At 37.0% G+C, this 10322-nt stretch overlaps 2 protein-coding genes across 2 annotated transcripts in view; one reads left to right on the forward strand and one right to left on the reverse strand.

Annotated features, from left to right (window-relative positions):
* LOC310738441 (uncharacterized protein) overlaps nucleotides 1-684 on the reverse strand; it is a gene marked incomplete at its 5' end in the record, with an annotated part of 500089 nt that extends 499405 nt beyond the window's left edge. The window contains one exon of the mRNA XM_083563424.1: nucleotides 644-684. Coding sequence (XP_083419550.1) covers nucleotides 644-684 — 41 coding nt within the window. The remainder of the gene's footprint in view (nucleotides 1-643) is intronic.
* Nucleotides 685-2921: 2237 nt separating this feature from the next.
* Nucleotides 2922-9230, forward strand: pdcb (phosducin b). The gene is made up of 4 exons (XM_083563138.1): nucleotides 2922-3210; nucleotides 4052-4108; nucleotides 6560-6708; nucleotides 6987-9230. The coding sequence occupies exons 1-4, from the start codon at nucleotides 3174-3176 to the stop codon at nucleotides 7494-7496; spliced, it is 753 nt and encodes a 250-aa protein (XP_083419264.1). The 5' UTR covers nucleotides 2922-3173; the 3' UTR covers nucleotides 7497-9230.
* The last annotated feature ends 1092 nt before the right edge of the window (nucleotides 9231-10322 follow it).

Raw genomic sequence — 10322 nt, forward strand, 5'->3', positions numbered from 1 at the left:
TAGGTAATATTGCACAGTTTTAAATTAGTGTTGTACATTTATTGCATAAAATCTTTGTTATTGTTATTATTGCACAGTTAAAAAAGCAATAACAGTGTATATCTTGGTGACTGGTTCACTGGAAGCAGCTCTGAATTTAAAGTCTAATAACAGCAGGGAGAAAATACTTTATGACACTTTAAACAATTGACATTGACCCAAAGAATAGAATGATCTTTAAACTGTTTGTATGGAACTATCCTCAGCAGCAGCAAGTGATCTCCAGTTTAAAAGAGCTTCATCCACAGGTAGGGCATCAGGATGAACCAGGCAGGTCTGGAAGGAAAAAAAGGAACTGGATCATTAGTACATCCTGGTTAACCTCATGAGGGGAAAGGGGGATTGAGAGAGAGAGAGAGAGAGAGAGAGAGAGAGAGAGAGAGAGAGAGAGAGAGAGAGAGAGAGAGAGAGAGAGAGAGATACCTTTTTAGGTATCCTTATTGTAACATAATAGTTAAGAACACTGTGCCATATAATTAGGGCTGCATGAGGGATCTTGGGAATATAAGAGATGGCCCACCACACCACTGTCATCAAACCTAAATTAATGTGTAAGTGTGAGACACATCAGCATCCAAACATCCCACCAAAACACTCTATATACCTTGAGCTCTGCTCTTTCACAAACCTGTTCACAAAAGGCATAATTAAATAAATGTTTTCAGCCTAGACTGAGACTGTGTATGAGTTCCAACCACTAATTAGAAGGCTGTTCCTTAACTGCTGTAGTCTTCACTATTCAAGGTACCAACAAATAGCCTGCACCCTTTGATCAAATTAGACTTAATTGAAAATAATCAACAGTGCAGACTAATTAAAACAGGGGTGATGTGGTTATATTTTCTGGTTCTTGTAAGTATTCTTGCTGATGCATTGTGGAATAACTGAAACGTATTTATGTACTAACTAGACCATCCAGACTGTAAAGCGTTACCGTAGTCCATTCTAGATGTAACAAAATTTTGAATAATTTTTTCTGCATCCTGTAACCACATCATATTTCTAATTTTAGCAATACTTCTAAAAAGAAAGGCAGATATTCTAGTATTGTTATATGTGTTAGCCTCAAAGGAAACACTTTAATAATAATCACACCTTTTACCACTACACATTGTAGGTCATTTGTCAGTTTAAATAGTGTTGTCTCTGACTATGAAGAAGCCTAAATCCTTACCTTTAATGTTCTTCCTATGTAGATACAAACTGCTATGCTTATATTTATTACCACTGCATTCAAAGACATGTGGCTAGAAATGTCAGTTGTCCTAATACTAGTACTAATACTGTCCAAATAGTGTATATTGGTTTCCAGGCATTTTTAAAGCTGCATTTTTGTGTGGATCGGGTCTGGGCTGGATTGTTACAATCAATGAATGTGACAACATAATGATTTCATTAACCCCTAAAAATTATGGCACAGTAAACATGCCTTACATGTTTCTTATTTTATAAATGTTTCATTAATGAGAACTGCATTTCATTCACACCTGTAAAACATTTCTTTTCATTGTGGAAACCCAGAGGCGTTTTTTCATCCCAAGTAATCAAGTGCTACACAAAACAGACTTCCTCTTCATTCCTTGTTTAACACAGATGTTGAAGTGTTTGTGTTGTTTGTTGGAAACCCAGTCGCTCCTAGGGCTTTAATGCTAAATGGAGAACGTCCTGTTAGATGGGTATGGATATGGTTGGTAAAGGAATTTTGAATGAAGATAAATCTACTCTGGAAGCTAAAGCCTGTTCAAAGCTATCTGATGAAGCAGTTGGTCATTTATATGATTCTTTGTGTTCTTTATTTCATAGATTCTTTTTTGTTGCAAATGTTCTGAGTGCAACACTGCAATGATTTGTAACAGTGATGTGCATTCCACAATTAGCAAATTGTCTTTAAGGAATTTTGTAGCAGCCATTTAAAAGCGGTGGATTAAAATCGAGACAAGATGATGTGCAGAGACAGTTTAAAGGGAAGGAGACCAAAGTTGATGAAACTACTAAACTATTGCAACTGATGATGTGGCAAGTGGTGGTAGGTTTCTCTTCATATTAATGAGCTGGGATAAGATGGTGAGCATAATGCCTTAGTTTCCCTGTGTCATTCTCATCTGCATCAGCGGCTAGAACTCTGACTGAAAGACTGATACCAGGACTTCCGAGCTATCTGTCAGACACTTGAGCAAGGTTTGTAACCTTCTGTGAATAAGGTTGAGTATAAATAACCGATATGTAAAAGGAGGAATGTGATTCAAAACTCCTTGAATTATGAAAAGGCCAGGACAATAGTATGATATTTTCAGAGGACAAATCTCTCAACACCACACCCATGAAACTGTGGCCACGGATGACATCACTTCTCTGTCATCAGACTTCCTTTCACACACCTACTCAGGTATCCTGTCGCAAACCCACCCCTGATGTTTATTGTGCTGTATTGTGATACGGTTCTCCCGTGACACAGGTGAACACTCGGTTTTCTTTGATACCGAATACAGGCTTTAGGAAAACCCGTCACCTCGGAGTTCAGCTTCGCTCTGTCGTGCTGGTGATGGCATGACCTATAAGTGCAGGAAGGAAGCTGGCCATACACTGCTGCTCATTTCCAGATTAATGTGTATAGGGCTCCAAATCAGAGATTAGCTCCTCACCTCATCAAGAACAGATCTTCCTGACTGAACTGTCTTAGTGTTCCAGAAAGGTCCAGAGCTTGTGATATGATGACGCAGAAAGAGTGCAAGAAGACAACCAGTAGTGTTTAAAGGATGGCTGTATGGCGTACAAAGAAAATTGGATCAGGATCATTAATCACTTTTAGTAAATCACTCAGTTTCATGTTTAAGACATATTTGTTTGTGTGAGTGTGTAATAAGACCTGGGCTTTTTAGTGTATAATTTTCTACACCAAGAAATTATCCAAAGCTACTTGTTTTGCAGAATTGCTTCAAATATTTTCTTATTCTGCCCATTACTCGCTTTAACTTGATTCAAAGTCTAATTCCAGCATTGAAATCCTCTTAGGAGCCTTAAGCTATTTCAGTGAATAGTACAGTGTTTTCCAATGAGTCTCGTTTTTAAAAGAGCCCTCCCCATGCAGCCTAAAACCCATCAAAGCTGAGGCTGACCACACAACAGTCCAGCTCATGTCAAGCGAAGAGACTCTTCCCACACAGCAAAAAGGTAAGAAGACACTTATTTGGCCTATGCGACTTCAGTGTAATGGTCCTTCTTTCTATACGTGAAGCTAGGGATGTTGTTTTTTTTTATAATAAGCCTTTTATCTTATTATTATAATTTTAATAAGCAAATAAAGAACATTTAGATACTACAGTAACTCTAAGATCTTAATTTGATTTTAGTTCATTAGTGACGCTTGTTGTTACTTATACAGGTTCATGTTTGGTGCTGCTAAATGCTGTAGGATTAGGGTTTTGTATTCAATCCCAAAAGAAACAAGTGCAGAGTATATCCCTCTGACGTCATGTCTGGATTTGGACAAGTGGAGGTTGGTTCTGCGTGACATCGGGGGAGATGTTCCACCATGAGATGTTCTCATGCAAAACTGTAGGGATCAGCTCAAGGTCACCATCTGTACACAGCTTTCATCCTTAACGTAACAGAACAGAAAGCGTTCTACCCATGTGCTGTGGATAGAATTGGAATCGTAAAAATAACACAATGCTCTGAAGTAGTGACTTACATCATGCAACCATTTTGTAGACAAGACGTAAATAAATAAATAAATATATAAAACCAATCCCTGCTAAGAGCCAAGCTGACAAATTGGATCAAGGCATAATCCTCCAACCTCATCGACTTAATTTCCCCTGAGAGAAGCAGCTATTTCGTAGAGTATCAATGCGAAACTCTACTTTAGTCAATTACAAAAAGTTATGTAATGGTCTCTACAACTCGACATTATATGTTGTAGTTTAATCAAAAAATATAAGTGTTGTCTATGCACGTCTTCTGCTCAGGAGCTTTCTACATAAATGCTCACATTTTGCGTCTGTGTCTGTAGACAGCATGTCTGACAGAAGATTGATGGAGGAGGAGGAAGTGACTGTGACTCATACAGGTAAAGGAGATAAATGTAAGGTTCTGAGTAAGAGCATCTGCTAAATGTCCTAATTTGGAGCACATTCTGTCATGAGTTACTGTTGAGTCGCTTCAACATTGTACACATAAAGAGAAATCGGTACATGCAAAACTGAGCAGAAACACCATCATGAGACTGATATCCAAGAATCCAGCTGACATGGAAGACGTAGAAACATAACTGAATATCAGTACATTATTAGTTTTTATATGATTATAATTATTAACAGATAACAATGTGTTTCAGACAGATAGAATACAGAAATATATACAAAGCAAAGTATATTCTGATATTTCTTTTTTTATTTTGCTAAAACGTTTCCCAAAGCAATAAAAGGAGAGTAAATGTGTTAATGGAAAACAGAACCAGAACAAGTGCAAACAAGAGATTTTACATCTTTCTTGCATGAGAAAAATTAGATGCATTTATATTATATTCAGTAATGAATTGTTTTACTAGCATTTCTATTTTATTATTCTGCAAATTATTTCCAGAGCATAGAAGATATGGAAAGGTACAAATATAAATAACTGTACAAGTAAGATTACCCAGTTTGGGCAATTCTACCTTTTTGTGTTTTAAACAGTTTTTCCAGTGTACCTGTTTTACCTTGTGGTCATATTTAATTTAAAAATTATTTAAGCCACACCTACTGATACAAAAATACACATATTCGGAGCACTAACCAAATACAAATAAATTACATGCCACGATTAAAATGCGTTTTATGGCTTATGACAATGCATGTAGGGTCTCCTGTGCACTAATGGTTTTTAATTACTGAATGTTATCACGTGTTGTTTAACACCATCATCTCACCCAAACTCATTTCAAAACTAAAAGAATTAAGACTAAAATCTCACTCGTGTAACTGGATTTTGGACTTTCTAATGAATAGACCCCAAGTGGTCAGAATTGGAAACTCCACAGGGTTGTGTCCTAAGTCCCCTCCTGTACTCTCTGTTCACACACTGTGTTGCCCAGCACAGATCCACCAACATCTTTAAGTTTACGGATGACATCTTGGGCCTCATAACTGATGGATATGAGAAGGCCTACAGAGATGAGGTCAGAGTGCAATGACAATAATGCAGTGACAGCAACCTCTGCCTGAACATCAGCAAAACCAAAAGAGATGATAGTAGACTTCAGAAGTGTTCACAAGGTTAACTATTCTCCTTTACACATCAATAGAACCATCAAACTATCAAGTTTCTTGTTGTCCACCTCTTTGACAACATGTCCCTGCACATAATTCTCACCAACTTCTACAGATGCTGTCTCTGTTATACATTTCACACTGGGACTGCACAATTCTCAATTCTCAGAACTCTTAACACCACTGCACTCAGTACTTTATGCCTCCCTTGCACACTGCATATCTTTGCGTATTTTTGCACACCTGCTCTAATATATACATTCTACTTCTTATCCTTCCTTATTTTTATAAAAATACTTCATGCTAATATGTCATTTATGCAAATATATATATACAACTATATATATATATATATATATATATATATATATATATATATATATATATATATATATATATATATATATATATATATATACAGTGAGGAAAATAAGTATTTGAACACCCTGCTATTTTGCAAGTTCTCCCACTTAGAAATCATGGAGGGGTCTGAAATTGTCATTGTAGGTGCATGTCCACTGTGAGAGACATAATCTAAAGAAAAAATCCAGAAATCACAGTATATGATTTTTAAAATATCTATTTGTATGATACAGCTGCAAATAAGTATTTGAACACCTGTCTATCAGCTAGAATTCTGACCCTCAAAGACCTGTTAGTCTGCCTTTAAAATGTCCACCTCCACTACATTTATTATCCTAAATTAGATGCACCTGTTTGAGGTCGTTAGCTGCATAAAGACACCTGTCCACCCCATACAATCAGTAAGAATCCAACTACTAACATGGCCAAGACCAAAGAGCTGTCCAAAGACACTAGAGACAAAATTGTACACCTCCACAAGGCTGGAAAGGGCTACGGGGAAATTGCCAAGCAGCTTGGTGAAAAAAGGTCCACTGTTGGAGCAATCATTAGAAAATGGAAGAAGCTAAACATGACTGTCAATCTCCCTCAGACTGGGGCTCCATGCAAGATCTCACCTCCTGGGGTCTCAATGATCCTAAGGAAGGTGAGAAATCAGCCCAGAACTACACGGGAGGAGCTGGTCAATGACCTGAAAAGAGCTGGGACCACTGTTTCCAAGGTTACTGTTGGTAATACACTAAGAGTCATGGTTTGAAATCATGCATGGCATGGCATATGTACAACCGTCACTTACAGTTGTACATATGACAAATAAAACTTAAAACTTTTGGTGTGTGATTCTTAATTAACAATCTGACACATGGTTGGATGACACTTGACTAATATTATTTCCCAACTGCCCCCAGGACCGAAAGGGGTAATTAATGACTGGCGGAGGTTTAAGCTGGAGAGTATAGATCAGGAAACCCTGCCTCCTAACAAGAGGGAGCTGCTGAAACAGATGTCATCGCCGAACAAAATCAAGGAGGAGTCCCTGAGTAACTCAGGTCACAAGGTAAGTCTTTAATTCTTTGGCGCTCTGTATACCATTCTGTTATGTGGATAAAACATTAAAAATGGATATTTTCAAAAGAACCATGTAAGAATCCTGCTGAAATTGTACTGATCTATAAAATTAGATACATTTTTTTTCCTATTGTCATCTATCTGTAAACCAAACGTAAACAATTTCACCCTTGTGTCCTTGTTGAACATCTAGTTCCATATTTATTCCCCCTTTCCTGTTATATACTCCTAAACATCTCAACGTGGCTATGTTCCACATCCTTTCAGATGAATATCCAGGAGTACGAGCTGCTGAAGGAGGACGATGAGCGGTATTTACGCAAGTACCGCAAGCAGTGTATGCAGGAGATGCACGAGCGCCTCAGCTTCGGGCCCAGGTTTAATGGTGTGCATGAGCTGGACAGCGGTGAGGCATTTCTGGAGGTAATTGAGAAGGAGCATCAGCTCACTGTAGTGGTAGTGCACATCTACAAACCTGGAGTCAGAAGCTGTGAGGTGCTGGACCAGTGTCTGGGCTGCCTAGCTGTTGACTATCCCAACATCAAGTTCTGTCGCATCAACACAGCTGTCTCTGGTGCAGGTGAACACTTTCCTGACAATGTTTTACCAGCTGTGCTTGTTTACAAGGGTGGAGAGATGCTAGGAAACTTCCTAGCTATCACACAGCACTTCAACGATGAGTTTGTTGCCACAGACGTGGAGGCCTTCCTCAATGAATATGGACTACTGCCAGAAAAAGAATGCCGGCCAGGTGGGGAGGAGGCAGATGTGGAGTAAATGAGTATGCGGAGGAATAGAAAGGATGATGTTGGAAGGTTTTTTTCATTATTCTGCAGTGTAATACTCGGTGACAAGAAATAGTACGATCTTTAAAAAATAATAATAATGATAATCACTAAAAAAAAGGGTGGGTTAAACAGTGCCCACAATTGTTGCTCAGTTATATTATAATTATTCTTAAATTTTTCCTGTAGAGCTTTTTACAGGAGATAGAGGTATTATATTTTAAACCCTCTGCTCAGATTCCCCTTTGGAATCTGTATGATCAGGTGTGTGTGTGTACATTTCAGTATAAATAAGAACATTTGAGGACTTTTTAGAGTCATATTAGCTCATAATTATTAGCAAGGATGAGGATTCAGTACTATCTATTAAAAATCCTCTCAGAAATACCATCCGGTTAGTTTATATCAGAGGTGCCCAATATGTCGATTGCAAAGGTAGCGTGGTTAGATCGCCTAACAAAAAAAATAGATCTTTATTTATGTATTTTTATAGTAGGTAGATCATTTTGACTTGGACATTTTATAAGTAGCTTGCAGGCTGAAAAAGTGTGTGCACCCCTCTTTTATATTAACCAGCTAGCTAGCACCGGAGATACTCTGCAAACTTGATTTTATATCAATGAATTAATTAAAAAATGAAATATATCCTGTCAGGTTAGCTCATGCTATACAGTTTAGAGAGTGTAGTATGAGAGTATTATGACAATATTGTAGTTTTAAAGCTGCATACATGTCTAAGCTTAGTCAGCTATATATTGCTATATATTTATTTCAATTTGATCAATTTGAAACTTCAGTCAAGTTCTATGAAAGAAGAGGAATTTGAAATGAAAACTACAGACCTTCACAGTTGGCATATCTGATGTGATTTTTATTTTTATTTTAGTGTATGCATGAAAAACTATCGAAATTGTGTAATCACTTAGTCTGTTATATCCAACAAACAAAGATACGACCCCAATTCCAAGTTGGGATGCTGTGTAGAATATAAAGAAAAACAGAATTCATTGATCTGCAAATCTCACAACCCTATATATAACTCACGACAGGACTCCGGACAGTTTGTTCTGCCAAACTTTCAAACTGGTATGGTGAAGTACTTTCCAATGAGCCACGTTCAGTCCAGACAGAATTACATGGTGTTGAAGGATGGGAAGGTAGCCATGTTGGTTCAGGATTCCTTTTGCCATTTGACCTACATTCACCATTCAAATTGTAAAGTCAAATGTCAACTAGCTAGGTATATTCTAAGGTGACAGTTTGATACAAACAAATACCGTTAAATTACGTAGTTTGTTGCAGATAAACAGAAGGAACCTGCAGCTGTCTCACGAAACCCAAAAAAGACTAACAAACTTTTTTTCAGTTCTTTAGTATTGGTTTTGGAGGCAATATTTTATTTATCGTTATTTATGTTTATATCATTATATATTATGTATATTGAGTAATATATTTACTTGGCCTAAGTTTTACTGTAGAAAATGTTCCTGATATTAGCCAGCCATTTGTGATGTCATGAACGACTGTTTTCATTGTTCTTGTGTTATTAATAGGAAAACGTATAAAGTCATATGTATAGTGTCCTTTAATCTGTACTAATTGTGATATCAGTGAACTTTCTGGAAAATGGCAAAAAACTGTAGAGTAAATGTGATCAAAATGAATTAAATGGTCGTCTGGTCTATGTAAAATGAATAAATAAAATAAAGTTTATAGACCACACAAATTGTTCATTTCTCATCTTATTAGGTTCGATATATTTGGCTTACATTTAAACCTTTTTTGTTTGTGTGTGGGCTTATAAATTACATTACTTGGATTGTTATAATTATCACACTATTCGCACTGTGAATGAATGCGACTACAAGATTAGCAACTGTCATTTTATTTCCTTTTTTAGCATTTATCTGAGCATTTTGTTACACTCAATTTTGTTCCCTTTTTCTCATTGTACTCTGTTACAGTACTGTTCTGCACCTCAGCAAAGCTACATAAGTTTTGCAGGGGAGTTTGTGTGCAGCTGCAAATGGTTTTACTGTGATTAATGAAAAAGAAAATCAATGCGCATAAAAAAAGGATGATTATTACTAACAAGCACAAAGTTTGGCCACAGTAAGACTCTGTCCATGATTGTTATTGACTGTAATCTTCTTACTGGTTTCAGATCTACGCTCCGTTTCAATCCTTTAAGCTGCTTTATCATTCCGCTTTAGTGGATCTACTTTGCTCTAGCAGAATTTGTTTAGTAACTTTCTACCCAAATGTGAATTTTAATAGAAAATAGAGTATAAGCAATGATGTGTAATAGAAATTATATCAGGTAGAAGTTTCAGTTTAGGAAACTGTTATAGTTTAGTCGGATTCGTTAAATAAAATTCGCAAGGAAGCTGCGATTTCGGTTTTGCAAGTATGCGGTAGCCGACATAATGAAGACACAGTGATTGCTTCCACTAGACCATCAAAATAAATGAATAACAATGAAATAAACAGGCTTCACGAATTGAAAGAGGCCTACGTAATGCACGCGTAGCTTTTTGCCCAGAGGCTTGTTTTATAATCAAGGTATATTTACTTTTAGTCTAGTAAACTTTTCTTCATCACTCAACTATATTCCAGAAACAAACAGCGTTGACATGCAACAGCACCCCACCTTCTGGAAAACCTCAGATAAACATTTCCGTTTTTAGCCTTAATTCTTTGAACTTAACTTAACTGGTTGTTAAATCATTTCACAAACGTTAATAGTCTCAATTTGTCTGTTTTCTCTCCGGGCTGGGCAGGTGTGCACACACCCTCTAAGAACCTGAAGGTTTCAAAG

Source organism: Silurus aristotelis (genome assembly GCF_946808225.1).
Source record: "Silurus aristotelis genome assembly, chromosome: 15".
NCBI lineage: Eukaryota > Metazoa > Chordata > Actinopteri > Siluriformes > Siluridae > Silurus > Silurus aristotelis.